Source organism: Hesperophylax consimilis, chromosome 18 (genome assembly GCF_061612785.1).
Source record: "Hesperophylax consimilis isolate HC1 chromosome 18, BYU_Hcon_1.0, whole genome shotgun sequence".
NCBI lineage: Eukaryota > Metazoa > Arthropoda > Insecta > Trichoptera > Limnephilidae > Hesperophylax > Hesperophylax consimilis.
Window position 1 is genome coordinate 30,933,960 of NC_142853.1, and position 18,868 is coordinate 30,952,827.

At 35.7% G+C, this 18,868-nt stretch overlaps 1 protein-coding gene across 1 annotated transcript in view; it reads right to left on the reverse strand.

Moving 5' to 3' along the window:
- Positions 1 to 18,421, reverse strand: part of LOC149415653 (G protein-coupled receptor moody) — a 221,933-nt gene extending 203,512 nt beyond the window's left edge. The window contains exon 1 of the mRNA XM_089642798.1: positions 18,068 to 18,421. Coding sequence (XP_089498924.1) covers positions 18,068 to 18,316 — 249 coding nt within the window. The 5' untranslated portion in view covers positions 18,317 to 18,421. The remainder of the gene's footprint in view (positions 1 to 18,067) is intronic.
- Positions 18,422 to 18,868: the final 447 nt, after the last annotated feature.

Below are 18,868 nucleotides of genomic sequence, written 5' to 3' on the forward strand. Positions count from 1 at the left end.
TATTCAAAAATTTTTGAGAAGGAATTTCCAAGCTTAAAATTTGGCCAGAAACGAACTGATACGTGTGCAACTTGTGACCTCTATGTTGCTAAAATAAATGCTGATCCTTCGAATAAAGCAACATTTAAAAACCAACTGGAGCTTCACCATCGAAAAGCCGAAAAAGCTACAAAACAGATGTCACTTGACATTAAAAAATCTCAAATTCCGAGTAGCAATACATGCACTGCCGCCATGGACTTGCAACAGGTTTTATTGACGCCATCTTTAACGCATGGGCCCATGTATTACTCTCGACAATTGTCAAATTTTAACTTGGGTGTGCACATTGAAAATACTGGTGATGGGTATATGCACATGTGGCATGAAGCCATAACAGGAAGAGGGGGAAATGAGATAGCATCATGCATTTATAAAATTTTTTCCAATAACTTCTTACGAAAGGAGAATCTAATCATGTGGAGTGATAATTGCAGTGGGCAAAATAAAAATAAAATGATGATATTCTTATGGGCCTATCTTGTATATAAAGGAGTTTTTAATACGATAGAACATAAATTTTTAATGAGCGGGCACTCATTCCTCAGCTGCGACAGAGACTTTGCTCTAATTGAAAAAAGGAAACGAGTGACAAATTCCATGGTTCCTGCAGATCTTATAGATATGGTGCAAAGTACTCGTCACAAGCAGCCTTTCCACGTCATTTCAATGAAAACAGATGATTTCTTGGATTTCAAATTGGCCGCCGAAACATTTTTAAACACCACCACCATGCAGCTAACGAAGGCTCATCGCTTGAAATTTGTAAGCGACAACCCTTTTGTTGTCAAAATAAAGGAGACGCACAACACTTTGGAGCCCTGGAAAATCGTAAAATTATTGAAAAAAAACAAAAAATTATCCGATTTAAATAACTATTCCATACCAGTGCTGAATTGCAGAAGCAGAATAACGTAAGAAAAGAAAAAAGACCTAACCAATTTAATTCCTTACTTACACGCGCAGGAACACAAAAATTTTTACAACAACATTTTATAATGTTTATGTCTTATAAATTGATTTTCATACCTTGCTTGTATGCGCAGGAACACAAAAATGTGTACAACATTTTATTATTTTTATGTCTATTGAAATTATATCTTACTTGCAAGCGCAGGAGCACAAAAAAATTCACAACATTCTATATTTTTTATGTCTTTTATATCTAATTTAATGCTTAACAAGAGCATACATACAATTTTTTTTAACATTTCGTAATATTTATTTTTTTATTCATGTTAAACATCATCCCATTGGGATGATCCCATCCCTATTGGAGATGGATAAAGCAGTTGGTATATTGTTTTATTGTCACTGTGGCACTAAAGCCCTTTATTGCTTCAGAGAGCATGGCACTTGGGCCCTATTAAAGGAAACTACGCACGGCACATGAGACTTTCTCTAAAATGATTATTTTATTTCATTTTTTACTTACTTTAATATGTCTTTTCATAATATTTTTTTATCAACTGCATTAAGATTTGTTCATTTGTTGATTTCACACAAAAATAAAATAATGTTTTCTTTGCATTTTTGAGTGTATTTTTAAATTCCCGTCTACCTCCTTTTCTTGTCAATGGTACTTATACCCTTTTAAGTTTCCGGTATTCATCTATATTTTTAAATGGTAACACAGTTTTTAACGAAATTGGTTTGTAACCTAGATAGTGCCTCGGATAAACATAATATACGATTTTCTATTTATATGGGTTACCTTGACTTTTTAAAAGTCTAAATGAATATTGAGGATCAACTTTTCTTTTAAAGTGATTTTGAAAGTTCTACCCACTAGTGCAATAAATCATTGAAGAAGAAGATAATACTAAACGAGACATGCAACAAAACAAGAGACAGAAAATTAAAAAAATATATTTAACTGTTACAACTAGTAATTGAACCCAGGAACTCTTTAATAAGACAGGCGTCTTAAATTACTCGACCATAAGGCACCTGTCCCGGTATCTCCATTATATTATAAGTTATTTTTACATGCTTTTCGACTACCACACTAGGTACATGGCCGTATTAGGTAATTGGATTCCGAGTCTCCCCTTACAGCACAAACTGTTTTAGTTAGTTATAGGAGACTCTAATGATTCAAGAGGAAGCCAGAAACAAAACGATTCATAAATGTTATGTTTTTATTCTTATAAAAGATACTGCTTTTCCTTTGGCTAAAAATAATTTAAAAATTTCACAATTTGGAAAAGTTCTAGGCGTTCTACAAATACTATTCCATAAATGTCACGTTACATGTTAAAATAATTCCAAAATTTGGTGTTATGTATGGGGTATCAAAAACGTCATCCTATTTTGTTGATATATTTAGAACATCAATTTCAATTTATGTATAAGCATACCTTCAATCAAGTAGGGGAATATTTTGATAAAGCTATTTAAATTTAATAACAAATTAACAGTATTTTGTCGGCTGAAAGAAAAAAAATATTTTGCATTTTTTATATTCTGTACTTACACACTGTGTGGATAAAATTCGATACTATTTTTAGTTTAAATTTATTTTTGTGCAAGTGTTTTAAACAGTCGTTTCCTGCATGACCATCATTGTTGTATAATTGTAACTGTCTTAATAGGAGTAAAATAAATAAATAAATAATTATTGTTTTCAAATAGAAACGTTAAAACAGCACGCCGCTTTTGCAAGTCGGAGACTTTCATAATATTCTTGAATATTTTGCAGTGGAATCAAGAACCAGCCAAGAAATGAGAATAGTAATTCCAGTCAAATTTTCTCAGAGCAAAATGCAAAGTAAGCTTTTGTAGGGAATGTAAATTATTGAAGAAAAATATACCGCACAATTTTACATGGGAATGTTTCAAGGTGTCTGTGATTTTTTTCCCCCTCATAATATGAAAGTATTAAGTGTTTGTTGGGAATTCTAGTCACGTAGTAAAATTGTTAAAGGTCGTACAAGAATTTGATTGTCTTGAACAATCGATCCCACAACGTAGGTTCTGATTGGAAAATTATTTTCTTAGACCATATACCAGTGAAGGGTCGTGGCCGTTCCATCGGAAATTTAAACAGGGAGATGAAAAAAATGCAAATACGGCAAAATAAAGTTTTGAGAATAATACTGCAATGTAATATATACACACGGATAATAGACTTAATTTTATTACAGTGGAGCAAACTATATATTTAAATGAATTTATTTTAATATAGAAGATAAAACTTTGGGATGATGTCTGAGGAAATGAAAGGAAAGAATGAATTTCGATAAAGAGATACACGGGCACGGGAAGAGAAATGCAAAACATTGATCACCCATAAGGAAGAAATCAAACACCAAGTAATCAATGATGTACTAGGTTGTCCAACTTTACAAAATCCCGAATGAAATTATTGTGGTTGAACATATAATTCATTTTCAAAAGGAATTAAGAAAGTATGTCCACCTCAACAATTGTTGTTTTGTTTGTGATTTTTGAAAAGTAATGTTAATTTTGATAAATTTTATTTTATTAAGTTTTGCGCCCAGCCGGGCTTTTACTTGCATTTTAAAACAGAATATAATATAAGCTATCGAAAAATAAGCAAAAAAATTGAAGCTAATGAATATAAAATAATATTAGTAAAACATGTAACATTAACATAAAATATTATAGAGACTAGAACAATACTGCAAATAAGACAAATCACTAAAACTACATTACCAACGCTATTCTAATTTGTAGGATTCAACAAAGTGCTAGTATAGATTACGCTTGATTATATGCAGTCCATAAATATATCAATAGAACCCCCATACTTGATGCCCAGATCATGCATCCTATTGGTCAGTGAATGTGTCAGATAGTTGGTTGTGTATGTATTACATAAGAATGTTATATTTTGTCTTGTATTCCTAGTCGGCATGTAGAATTTAATAGTGGCAACGATGGCAGAACTTTCAATTAAGTTGTTAACGACTCTGTGTAACACAACCAGGTCTTACATAATTCTCCGAATTCAGACAGTATTATAAGATGCAATTGATTCATCAAACTGACGTAATTAATTTTATCAATTGGAATTCTCATATTAAAATTTACGTACCTAAGAGATCTGTGTTGAACTCTTTCTATATCTCTTTCTGTATAACAAATAAATATATGTTTCTAAAATTATTGGCACACATAACGATGTGAGCTTACTTAAGATCAATACATAAATTATGAAAATACTGGTAAAAACATTGTACATACAATTCTGCAGTTACTGGCAGTAAACTCTTATTCAAGATAACACTTTTTCATTTACAGCTAATATAATCTAATAAAGTCGCTAAATTGGTAAGCTATGCAATAAAATACAATAAAATATTTATAAAAAACAAAACAGATTATGTAAAGCAAAATCATTTCTAACCATAAACTGTTAATGCATGTATGTCAATACATGTATTGTCGTGATATTAAAAGTGACAAGTAACGTTTGAATTTGTCTTGCGAATTTCAGTTAAAATAGTTATTTATAAGCATCATTTAAACAATTGGTTGTGTGAATCACATTATAAAAATCCCTCTAAACACTGTGAAATATAATTATACCATAATCGTAGTGATCCAAACGTATCAATCGGTTATTCACTAAATTCTATAAAATATTATCAGACATTACTGATTCCAGTGCGTGTGAGCGGTGCGACATCATAGTAGGTCACTATCACCCGTAAGTGCAAGCAGCGCAGAAACACTCCGGACGCAGTTGAGTGTGCAGGGTGCAGGGTCATCACTCACTTCCTAACTTAATATTACGAACCTCTAAAATAAAAATGGATGCTAATCAATGTATGGCGAAGGCTCAGGAAATTATTAACCAAATACATTTAATAATTACCGACTCATCTAATAAGTTCAATAAAGAACAACTTGCAAAAATAATGCCAAAAACTACCGAGTTACTGGGCGTCGCGGGACAGATGGCAGTGAAGATGGGGACTATGGAGGGTGAACTATCCGCATACAAAAATATTATTAATAACCAACCTGCAATAACTGGAACTACTCAATCTACTTCAATGGAAATATGTGACGCAATTACCGAGATAACAGAAAGGAATTTACGTTCGAAAAATCTAATTCTGCTGAACGTACCTGAAAGTAGAGACGAGAATCAAACCAACAGGATATCTGATGACAACAACAAAGTATGTTCAACGTTAAAAATTATCGATGATACACTACAGATAAATATTTCTAAAATATATAGGCTTGGCGTAAGAAAAACTGACAAGATCAGGCCAATAAAAGTAGAACTCCAAGATTCATATCAAGCTAAGCAAATAATCATAAATAAATATAAACTGAAAAATGGCATCAAAGTTAAACAAGATCTCACGGAGCTGCAAAGGAAACAAATGACGGATGTTTGGAAAGAGTTTGAAACGAGAAAAGCGGAAGGGGAAACAAACATAACAATTAAGTACATAAACTCTGTTCCAAAAATAATAAAAAACGTGCCAAAAAACTTAAACAGCACCTAAAATTGTTTGGGTACTACCAAAATGTCCGCGGAATGAGAACTAAATTACAACATCTTAAAATAACTTCTCCCACATTCCCACATGATATTTTGTTATTAACAGAAACATGGTTAAATGAGGACATCAATTCATCGGAATAAGGTCTCAATAAATACAACATCTATCGTCTTGACCGTGACCCCATTACAAGCAACAAATCAAAAGGAGGAGGTGTAATGGTGTGCATATCTAAAAACATTTCATCTAAAAAATTGCCAGTTAAACACAAAAGCGTTGAACAGATGTTTGTAATGCTAAATATTTCATCCACAAAAATCATTATCGCTTGTACTTATATTCCACCAATGTCAGATCTGCAAATATACAAGAACCACATCGAGGATGTAGAAACACTAAAATATAAATATCCTAAAGCCAAATTTATAATTGTAGGCGACTACAATCTTCCGAAAATCGACTGGTCTTTCGATAAGAACAATGAAGTGATTATTAACGAAACAGAAGTGCAGTGTGTCAAATCTAAGGAAATGCTTGATATGTCTTTTTTCCTAGGACTAAAACAGTTAAATAAAGTGCATAATTCTTATAACCGAATGCTTGACCTAGTATTTTCTAGTGACTTAAGTACAGTGGTAGAACAATCGGATGAATTGTTGTTACCTTTAGACCAACACCATCCCGCGTTAGATATTATTATAACAAATGAGTCTAGAAAATTGCAGAAATTAAAAACTTCATCGTACAATTTTAAAAAAGCTGACTACCCAAATATAATTGATTATCTTGACCATATAGACTGGTCATTTCTAGAAGATGAAAACAATATTGTGAATCAAGTCCAACAATTTTATTCAATCCTAAACACTTCAAAAGAACGTCATGTTCCAAAAGTTAATTTTATTGCATCCCTTTACCCTACATGGTTTTCAAAAGAATTAAAAGAATTGATTTATACTAAAAAACAAACTCACCGAATATATAAGCAATCTAGAAACGTCGATGATTATATAATGTTTACTAACATAAGAAAGCAGTGCAAAGAATTGTCTAAAAAATGTTATAATGATTATATTAGTTTAATAGAAATGGAGGTTCATGATAATGTTAAAAAATTGTGGAACTTTTCTAATGCTCAGCGTAAAAATGATGGTAGTTTACCAAATATTATGTATCTGAATAACAATTGTGCGGATAATACCGAAGGCATTGTCAATCTTTTTGCAGATTTATTCAAAAGTGTTTATGATGATAATATTACCGATAATGAAATCCCAAATGATATATCACTTGAAGAATCACTTAACCTAAACCATTGTTTTATTGAAATAAACGCTATAGAAAAGGCTATAAAAGCATTAGATACTAATAAATCCGCTGGACCGGATGGTTTCCCTCCAATATATTTAAAATCTTGTGTTCGCAGTTTGACTTATCCATTATTTTTACTATTTAATAAGTCTTTGTCGTCAGGGTGTTTTCCAAAACAGTGGAAAAAAGCTATCTTACGCCTATTCATAAAAAGGGAGATAAAAGCGATGTATCGAACTACAGACCAATATGTATATTGTCCGCTATTCCCAAACTATTTCAATCGTTAGTCCTAGATGTAATATGTAAACAAATTAATAATATTATTGTACCCAACCAGCATGGCTTTATCACAGGTAAATCCACCCTAAGTAACTTGATCATATACGAAAAGTACATAACTGATTCTCTTGCCTTGAAGCATCAAGTGGATTCAATATATACTGATTTTTCCAAAGCATTTGACAAAGTTAGGTGACATATCCTAGTACAAAAATTAAGTATGTTGGGTATCAAGGGTAATCTGTTAAGTTGGATTGAAAGTTATCTTAGTAAAAGAGAGCTATGTGTCAAAATAAAATCTGTGGAATCTTACATTTTCGAAGCCACAAGTGGGGTCCCTCAGGGGTCTCACCTGGGACCAATTCTTTTTTTGTTATTTATTAATGATATTGTTAGCATATTTAAAGATGTAGAAGTTCTTCTTTTCGCAGATGATTTGAAAATATATAAAACAATACGCAGTTTAAACGATTGTTATACTTTGCAACTTAATTTAAATAAACTATATCGTTGGTGCATCATCAACTCTCTGTTTCTTAATATTAAAAAATGTCAGGTCATTCGTTTTTGTAAAATACGAAATCATACAATTTATGAATATTCGCTTAATAATGTAAAATTGACAGCTGTCACTCAAATCAGGGACTTGGGTGTTATATTTGATGAACAGTTAACATTCAATCCGCATATAAATGAAATCACAAATAAAGCCCTAAAAATGCTTGGGTTTATATGTAGCATGTGACTTCAAGTCACTAGAATGTTTGAACACACTGTACACATCTTTAGTAAGAAGTCAAGTAGAGTATAATTCGCCTATTTGGTCCCCGTTTTATAAAGTACATTCCAACAATATTGAAAGGGTACAACACAAATTTTTAAGATTTATTAACTTTAAACTAAATATTCCAATCCAAAATATAAATTATATCCAACTCATGCATCAACTAAATTTGATTACGCTATCAGATAGGCGAATTATCTCCGACCTTGTTCTACTAAATAAAATTATTAATTATAGAATCGACAGCCCTGAAATTCTTGCCACAATAAAATTATTTGTACCTTCCAAAAATACGAGACAAAATTCCACCTTTTTCTGTAACAATTTCAAATCTAATTATCATGCGCACATATCGTTAAATCGAATACAAAATTTTGGTAATAAATTTGGTAATGTTGTTGATATATTTAGAGATTCCGTAGCAGTGCTCAAACGAAATCTACATAAACACTTTGCTGAAATGTATGACTTCTCCACTCCATAGTAAAAAACCCATTTTTTAGCTTCTGTTTTTTCACTCTTTTCTTTTATGACTTCTTTTATGACTTTTTAACTTTAATATATATGTTTTAACTTTACAAATTAATATTGTAATTTAAATAACAATTCGAATATGATTTTAAGTCCCTATAAATGCTGATTAATTTCAATCCATTTATTTTTCTAAGTAAGTAAAAAAAGAAAAAAAAACTGTTCTCCATAATGGTATTCTGTATTATTTGTAAAACATTTATGTACTACAGATATAATAACTATTTTATTTATATATGTACGTAAACTTTTCAATGTCACATAGTTAATGTAATAACACTAATAACAATGTATGTAAAAGCCCAATGGGCGTTTAAATAAATAAATAAATAAAAAGCGCCCAAACTCGGATCGGATAGCTAATAACGTCACATTAGTACATTACATTCGTGCGAATCCGGGGCAGGTCGCTATTTTAATTATATTCCATTTTAATATCTGGTTCATTTTCATAATCAGAACTGCAGACAAGTACCTACCTAATCTACCTATGATATAAGATTTATCAGAAAATTATTTTATTTGCCATTTTCCTAATTTGAACTGATTTTCCGAGTGACTTTTGACGGGTCAGGGTATCTATTCCAGGGTCTCTACCACGAATTACTCGCTATGCGCCATCTACAAACGAAAATCTCTACGAATTTTGTCATAAGTTTTATATTTATACATTCTTGAGTGTCGCACGGTTGAAGAGATGACTGTGTTTGCAACCCTGTGAATATTGTCTATGTTTCTGATGAGTTTGAGGTTTCTACGAGTTAATTTGAAATTTCAAAAGCAAACCGTTGCCGCGTCGTACTGTCAACGTTTTTATTTGCTACCGCACTTTTTCTGAAATGAATGGCGGTGGTGGAGTAATATCGAAATGCCAGAAAAATGGTTAAAACAACTTTGCAGAACTAAACGAATCTGATACCACTTCGAAAAGCACGCGGGAAACGATCTTTTTTTTGTATAAGGCAATTCACCAGGATGCAATGAGATTTTGACAGTTTTGCCGATCTCTACTGCTTCGACCCACTCGTTGTTTAAGTCGAATGAATTTTGACGTATGGCGTGTAGTATGTACTTTCGGTGAGACTCAAGAATAACAAACTCTACCAGTGTATGTACTTTCGGCGGAAATTGCGAGCGATCGAGACTGGGGAATAGATACCCTGCGCTCGTATTTCTGTGTTATGAAGAGTTGTACGCACCGTCCTCCTTTGTAATGAAAAATACATTAAACTCTTTTATGGCAGGTTCAATCGGCCAAGTTTATTCGGTCGGTGTAAACCTAACATTAAAATAGAACGAACCGAATAGCAACCCTAGTAAAAAGAAGTATCATAAAATATGTATTTTCCAATTCAATTTGCTGAAGTCAATTTGATGAAAATATTGTGTAAATATATTTCCAATAGAAATATTTTTTCAAAAAGGCAAATTATTAACATCTTTCTGAATGAAGTCGAATTCAGGTAAAATATTTACTGTATGGAAATTGTGTGGCAAAAATTCTTTTAAGTTAAACATAGACATGTTTCAAAGAAGCCCAAATATTCTAGTCATGTTTACTCTACGTTATATTGAAATTCAAGATATTATAAAAAAACTAGCTGCCTGGCGTTGCTGGGAATTATCCTTAGGAGATAAACATATACCGTAGCGACTTTTCTGTAGGTCTTTTTAAGATATACAATTCCGTTTTACACATAGACATATGAATATTAGTAGACCTGCCCTAAGTGATTAAAAGCGTACTATCCCCACTCCCCATACCGGTTCCATTGGAGCCGGCTGTGCTCGCGTATGGCCTCAAGTGAAATTTGAAAACGTGACGTCATCATTCTTGTGCGAACTATGGTCGAGGCATCATCGGTTCATTTTACGAAATAACACGGCAAAATGTTGACTTGTACTATGAAAACTTGTAAAAATAGATGTGAAAAAGAGAATAAACCCAATTGTCGTATTACATTCCATATATAAGCATTATTTTACTTTATTTTAAGCATATTCACATCGTATAATATGAATCAGTTGTTACTATCACATCGAGAAACGTCTGGACGCGAAACACAAAGCTGGTTGGTTGCTGGGAAGTAAATTATGAACATTTATAAAAGTGTCTTAACCATAGACATATGAATATTAGTAGACCTGCCCTAAGTGATTAAAAGCGTATTATCCCCACTCCCCATACCGGTTCCATTGGAGCCGGCTGTGCTCGCGTATGGCCTCAAAAGAAATTTGAAAACGTGACGTCATCATTCTTGTGCGAACTATGGTCGAGGCATCATCGGTTCATTTTACGAAATAACACGGCAAAATGTTGACTTGTACTATGAAAACTTGTAAAAATAGATGTGAAAAAGAGAATAAACCCGATTGTCGTATTACATTCCATATATAAGCATTATTTTACTTTATTTTAAGCATATTCACATCGTATAATATAGATCAGTTTTAGAAACATATACTATCACATCGAGAAACGTCTGGACGCGAAACACAAAGCTGGTTGGTTGCTGGGAAGTAAATTATGAACATTTATAAAAGTGTCTTGACTAAATACTTAAACGAAATATTCGACTCTGAAAATAGAACCGAATTTTTTTGCCGAATTTGGACTTCGCAAATTTGTTCATAACGTGGCGAGTAATTTGCGCTCCCATGTAACAATGTCTATTCATTCAAAAGCAGATTTTACTTTTAAGAAGTAAATGGTGATATTATAATGCGAGATGCCTATTTACTGTCAGATTGATTTATTGACGAATCACAGTCAGCTTCACTCCCTTCGTTCTTCAACAGTTGATTTTACCCCTCGCCATTATCTTCTCGTCTATTAATTCCTATGTCTGTGGTTTTACATTATTTTGATGTATCACATAAGGTTTAGCCGCGTTGGCAATCTAAGCGCCCGAAAATATTTTTTTTGATTACATACAAAATATCGACTTTTCTCTACTTTCTAAAAATATGATTTGCATGTATTAAACATATATATTTGCTTTTGGAAGAAATTCTCTAAATGATAAAAATGATGAAAACCTATTAAAATTAGTTGCGTAGTTTAGAAGAACTAAGCGCACAAACAGACGACATTATTTTATACTATTTATAGATATTGAGCCAAACTATAAAATTTAATATTTCCTCCCGCCGACAGCCTTTGAAATCCTATGATACCTCTTCTATTTTGAATTTCATCTGTGTGTAAATTTGTTTGTACATTCCGTTTCCTTCGAAAGATGCCGTGTCCAAATAAATTATTTGCATTTTTTTGATATTATAGTACCTACCTGCCTGAAGAAAATTTGTTAAAAAATTGTCATTGAGATAGTAACGTTTCTTGGGATAAAATTATTTAAAATAAAAAAATTTCTGAGTAAATTTTGGTGATGATGTATTTAACCATTGTGACAATTACACTAAAGTCTCAGGCTATAATTCTAAGGCTAATAAATAGATTAAACTAACTAACTAATCATCACGCCGTTTCCCCGCAGGGGTAGGTAGAGAGTACGGACCGCCAAACAACTCGGTCTTGGCACACACTTCTTGCCTCATTCACATTCATACATCGTCTCATACATACTCTTCTATTATTCTGACTCTTGACATGGCCCGACTCGAGTATTTGATTCACTTGGTCGTGCCATGTCTTCCTCGGGCGTCCCCGACTTCTGCTACCATTCATATTTGCATCGTATATTCTCCTTACACTCCTTTCTTCGCTCATTCGCTTTACATACCCAAACCATCTAAGCGTCCCTTTCTTGATCTTACTCATTACGCTTACATTGTATTGCACTCTTTACGGATCTCCACATTTCTCAAACGATCATACATGGTTTTACCACACGTACGCCTCGGGATCTCATTTATACAGCATTCAGTCTACTTTCTTCATTTACACGCGATTGGTAACTCTTATGCCAAGGTGGCTGATGTTTTTAATAAGGCTCTATTGATGTATAAAGCTGTACTAATTTAATACTTTAGAAGTACATATTTCAACGAAGTTACTGCATAACATATTTTTTGTTTCTTCTTCACTGCTTTCATTAACTTTGCACTTATATATATATATTATTTTTTCTTTTGTTTTGTTTTCTAATATAATTATATTTTATTTCTTATTTCTGTATTGAATTGTGCCTGTAAAAAAAATGAAAATGGCAATTGTGCAGTTAATTTTCTTGATATATAAAAATTAAGCCCTGCGTATGTTTGTTATCGCAAAACTCGAAAAGTAGTCGACCGAAATCGCTGAAAATTTCAAAATTTGTTTTAATTAGTGCCATGAGTATTTAAAGAGTAGCTTGAATGGTAGAAAAATTCGGGGACGCCCGAGGAATACTCAACGCAATATCTCTGCACCGGAATTAGATTTCACTATCGTCGATTTAAAGTCGATGTAATGTAGTTTGTTAACAGTAAAAAATTAAAAAAAAAAAAAAAAAATTGACATATACATTAGTGAATGGCGGTAGGAGCCGGAGCCCCTCGAGAAAGACATTAGTGAAGCATTGGAGGTATACTGGTCTATCTATATAGGTACCTATATAAATAAATTGTAAATGTTCGTTGGTTCAAAATCTTAAATCTCGAAAAGTTCTTCACCGATTGCTTTGAAATTTCGACATAACGTTGCAACATATTAAATGGGTACTTTTTTGACGTAAAAGCAACACGCGCTATTATTTCTCTATCTTCACAGATATACTGAGCAACAGCCACTCGTGGTGGGGTACAGCTAGTTCTAAATAAATAGACACTTTTGGATTCAAGGTCTGCTATTGGTTATACCATGAAGGGATTTGAAAATGCGTCATCTCGGTGCAGAGCTAATGAGCTCCCTGCTCTACCAAGAAAGCTGTCAATTGTCATGTATATGGGGATCAGTGAACTAGACTGCTGGCACCGCCGCCGGTTTCGGGTTCAATGATCCAGACATGGTGAAAGTTCTCAATTTACATATGCAGTTAGACCTGGTTCAATCCCTGAACTACGAAAAACATGACTTCATTCCTTGCTTCATTCACATTTATATTGAAACGGGAATCTTAAACCACTGTTGTAATAATTACAAATAAACAGTAAACCACGTTGGGTGTCATTGAAATATTCTTAAATAATAACTCTAAATAAGCCACGTGTGGGCCGCCATTGACAAGGCTAGAGGAACCAACATCGGGAATTTGCTCAGATTGTAAGAATAAAAGAGAAAAGGTTTCCAATATTACATTTATTCCTACAACTTATAGAACAAGAGAACTCTATTTAAAGAATATTAATTATATCTCAGGGGTGAGCGGCCAGTCCGAAGAACTGAGCGCACAGGCAGAATTTAAATTAAATTGAAGTGTGACATTGGTGTGATGACATAAAATTATCTGACCTGATTTAACGTGTGAAGGGCGCCAAACTACGCATAAAGCGTTGTTAAATTTATAAAATGAAGCGATCCGATAACCAGGGTAAAAATTCTACAAGCCGTCATCGCTGCACGTAAAGCTGGGTCCAGACATGTTCTTTTCTCCGTACCGTACCTCCGTTTCGTATCAGCGTCGCGATCAAGAACGCTAGTTTGGACGCCCGTTCGGTACGGTACGGTGGTACGGCGTCTTGATACGGATAGACGTACGCTCCGATCCATCGCAAGTCGGTTTTTCGACCCGTTCAAAGGCGATACGGTACGGGTCTGCGCCAGTCTGGACGTGTTCGCGGCGTGCATTGGTCGTGTTCTCTGTCACTACCCGAATCAGCGTGAAAAATGCAGTGGGATAACATAATAATAATATTGTGAAGCTTATCGATGGATATAGGGCCAGGGAAGTTCTGTGGGATCCCGGAAACAGGAATTATTACAATAAAAATATAAAGCAAGATGCATCGGAGGAACTGTCTTTCGAAATGGAGTGCGGTGTCGACGATATGAAGAAGAAGATGGATGCTCTTGATCGCGACGCGGATACGAAACGGAGGTACGGTAAGCTGGGTCCAGACATGTTCTTTTCTCCGTACCGTACCTCCGTTTAGCTCGGTCCAGACATGTTCTTTTGTCCGTACCGTACCTCCGTTTCGTACCAGCGTCGCGATCAAGAACGCTAGTTTGGACGCCCGTTCGGTACGGTACGGTGGTACGGCATCTCGATACGGATAAGCTGGGTCCAGACATGTTCTTTTGTCCGTACCGTACCTCCGTTTCGTATCAGCGTCGCGATCAAGAACGCTAGTTTGGACGCCCGTTCGGTACGGTACGGTGGTACGGTGTCTCGATACGGATAGAGGTACGCTCCGATCCATCGCGAGTCGGTTTTTCGACCCGTTCAAAGGCGATACGGTACGGGTCGGCGCCAGTCTGGACGTGTTCGCGGCGTCTTACATCTTTCTCTGTTTTTGAACAATTCTAACTCCCACCAACGTCGCCTTTTTTGTTTTTTTTTTCGTTATATTATTGTGAATAACAATGAAGGACGCGCAAGCAATCGTCAAATTCTCAAACACTTCCGCAGTCGACGACATGGTGGGAGGAAATGAACACGCGATGATCGCAGCGACGTTACGGAGATACGGGCTCTTGATCGCGACGCGGATACGAAACGGAGGTACGGTACAGACAAAAGATGATGCGTCCAGAGTTTTTGGATCGCGACGCTGGTACGAAACGGAGGTACGGTACGGACAAAAGAACATGTCTGGACCCAGCTATAGAGGTACGCTCCGATCCATCGCGAGTCGGTTTTTCGGCCCGTTCAAAGGCGATACGGTACGGGTCTGCGCCAGTCTGGACGTGTTCGCGGCGTGCGACATCTTTCTCTGTTTTTGAACAATTCTAACTCCCACCAACGTCGCCTTTTTTGTTTTTTTTTCGTAATATTATTGTGAATAACAATGAAGGACGCGCAAACAATCGTCAAATTCTCAAACACTTCCGCAGTCGACGACATGGTGTGAGGAAATGAACACGCTATGATCGCAGCGACGTTACGGAGATACGGGCTCTTGATCGCGACGCGGATACGAAACGGAGGTACGGTACGGACAAAAGACGATGCGTCCAGAGTTTTTGGATCGCGACGCTGGTACGAAACGGAGGTACGGTACGGACAAAAGAACATGTCTGGACCCAGCTTTTCGTATCAGCGTCGCGATCAAGAACGCTAGTTTGGACGCCCGTTCGGTACGGTACGGTGGTACGGCGTCTCGATACAGATAGAGGTACGCTCCGATCCATCGCGAGTCGGTTTTTCGACCCGTTCAAAGGCGATACGGTACGGGTCTGCGCCAGTCTGGACGTGTTCGCGGCGTCTTACATCTTTCTCTGTTTTTGAACAATTCTAACTCCCACCAACGTCGCCTTTTTTGTTTTTTTTCTTTCGTTATATTATTGTGAATAACAATGAAGGACGCGCAAGCAATCGTCAAATTCTCAAACACTTCCGCAGTCGACGACATGGTGGGAGGAAATGACAAGCGATGATCGCAGCGACGTTACGGAGATACGGGCTCTTGATCGCGACGCGGATACGAAACGGAGGTACGGTACGGACAAAAGATGATGCGTCCAGAGTTTTTGGATCGCGACGCTGGTACGAAACGGAGGTACGGTACGGACAAAAGAACATGTCTGGACCCAGCTTAAGATTTGTCGACTGGAGTCCTCGCTCGTATCTCCTCTGTAGACACGACGTCCCCAGCTGGGTGCCTGAATAGTACTCAAGTTGCCGAAGTTGGTGCTTCCGCAATTCTGTCTCGAGCTCTCTCTAGAAGTTGCCATACAGCATGCGTCACATCAACAAGTGATAGGTCTTGATAGTTGTTAGGAACTCGGTAGCGGTGCAAAATTGAACTGCTACAATATATAGTATCATACAAGCTTTTCTGTTATTCTGACTCTTCAGACGGCCCTAATAAAGTATTTTCACTTGATGGTGTCGTGTCTTCCTCGGTCGTCACTGATTTCTCCGTTCAGATTCACGTTATATACTCTTCTTAGGTATACTCCTTTCTTCATCAATTTGCTCTACACGCCCAAACCATCTAAGCTTTTGAAATCTTACTCATTTCTCTTGCAATCTTTGCGATTCTCCACAATTCTTTCATGATCATCCATAGTTTTATTACACCTACGCCTCAGGGATTTAATGTCTACAGCAGTCTACTTTCATCCTTCCTCTTCCAATTCCTTGCCTCACTGCCATACATCAAATACTATCTATATCTACTCCATTGGTTTGTTTTATATTAGTTTACTATCGACTCTCGACTGATTGATATTATATTTATTTTTATAAATCTACTTTTATAAATCCAAAGATTTATGCGGTAATCGAATTTTCAAACCACTTCGATAAGTTTGTAAATTAATAAGCTCTTCTCAAATAACATGCATAATATTATTGTATTATCTAACGACTAGACAATGTATTATTCAAGGTAGTTTTTTTTAAACTTGTACCATTTTTGTATTTTATTTTAGCCGTTGGATACCTAAATTGTTGTTGACGAATTGTCAAAGGAAGCTAGAACAGTAGTTCACGACGTAGTTCTGATTTCAAGCACGATGTACGAATATAGCGTAGAGGTGTGCGTTTCAGTTAATGTTTCTAACTAAGCGAAACCGTTTCGGTTTCTCAAAACAAAAGGTTATTTGAAATTGTTAACGTCAAAAAATAGAAAAAATAAACGGTTGCTACCAAAGAGTTTTTGAAAGAGAGCGATGGAGTTTCGGGAGAAAGCGCTTCGAGCGAAATCGTTTTGTAGAAACGGCTTACGACGGGTTTAGCAGTTTAGCTAAGTATTGAGCTAAATGTAACACGCGGAATTCGCTCGAATTGTGCTTTATTGGAATCATTACAGGTGCAGTTACAGGTAACTTTAAACGGTTATCTCAAAATTCGCTGTACTGTTACATATTTGAATGAAGCCTACTCTAAGAACGAAACACCCGCTACACGAGCGCGTTCACAGTTGGTGTTTGCTTTACGATAACGGACCGTATGTGGAACGAGTTACCGGGATCTGTTTTCCTCCATTATATAATCCGGGCCTGCTCAATGCCTGCGCATCCCCTACCTTAACCCGCCTCACAATTCTTCTCGTCCAGGATGTTGTTCCTCTGCCTTTACACTGTACAGATAGGGGCGCTATTCTTGAAAATAAAACGATTCTTACTTAAACGGTTACGAAATAACGGATTCACTATATTTAACTCACCTCTAGTAAGGCGAATATAAGACGTGAGGCATGTAATTCCCAGAAAAGGGATCAGAGAATACTGATTGGCGTAGAAAAGATATCTCTCAGGCTTAAGCGTTGTAAAACCATGTTTGAACAGACAAAGACCCTGGTTTTTCAGATCATACGGTAACACTATTGGAGGAAAACATATTATTATATCGCGGGATTGGACCGAAGAAGAAATCAAGAGAGTCATATAACGACGACACAGGAAGAAATGGCACGAATGAGTGAATTTCAGACCACCGTGACCAAGTTTTATACAATTCAGCCATGTTATGGTGTAATTTTCTTCAGTCACATATGGAGTAAAGAAATGTTCACTTGCTTTGAAATGGAAAAAAATACTAGCATACCCATTGACATCAGGCAACATTACAATAAAACAAAGTCTTACCTTTTTACACCTCGCCAGCGCCACTATGGTAATGAGATTCCCTGGAATGCCCACCATCATGAATATAATACAGCAGGCCGATGCGAACCGCAGCAGCGGCGTGGGATAGTCCACGAAGAGCTGGAGCGAAGACAGGTCCTGTACCTCTCCATCGTCATGGAGATCCAGGATCATGGACTCGTGGCTACGGTTGGTGCCCACCTCGGTGGCCAGCGTGGAGGCGGCTATTGAAGGCCAGAGGTCGCCCATTGTTCTCAAAACATCTGTCCTTAGTGTCACATGGTCTAAATTAACCCACCAAGTTCACGCGAGGTCTTTAAAACCCTTGTCATAGATTTCGATATATTTTCGATAGATATTACGACTTATCTAATGGTTTTCATTGGATAACGAAAAATTTTGTTCATTTAACAAATTCAACAATTTGTATTAGTTATTAGTTTGGTTTATTATTTGTTGTTATATTTCGAAAAGGATATCTCAAATTCTAGATGTGATTTTGCTAATTGTCAAATGTTTTATTAACATCGAATATCTCGACACTGTCCCTTACAAATGATAATGTTCTGCGAAATGTTCTGATTTCGACATTCCGATATCAAAGGAATCACTGTATTTTGATCAGAAAATCACAAATATTTGGGGATGATATTTTACGCGGGAATAAATAAGGTTAAGGATTATCCATTTGTTTTCGATGTCCAAAAAATACACTTTGATTTGAACAATTCTCTAAATAAGTTACCTTTTGACACTCACGCTTATTTGAAATACTTTTGGTTACTTTCCACACCATTTTTA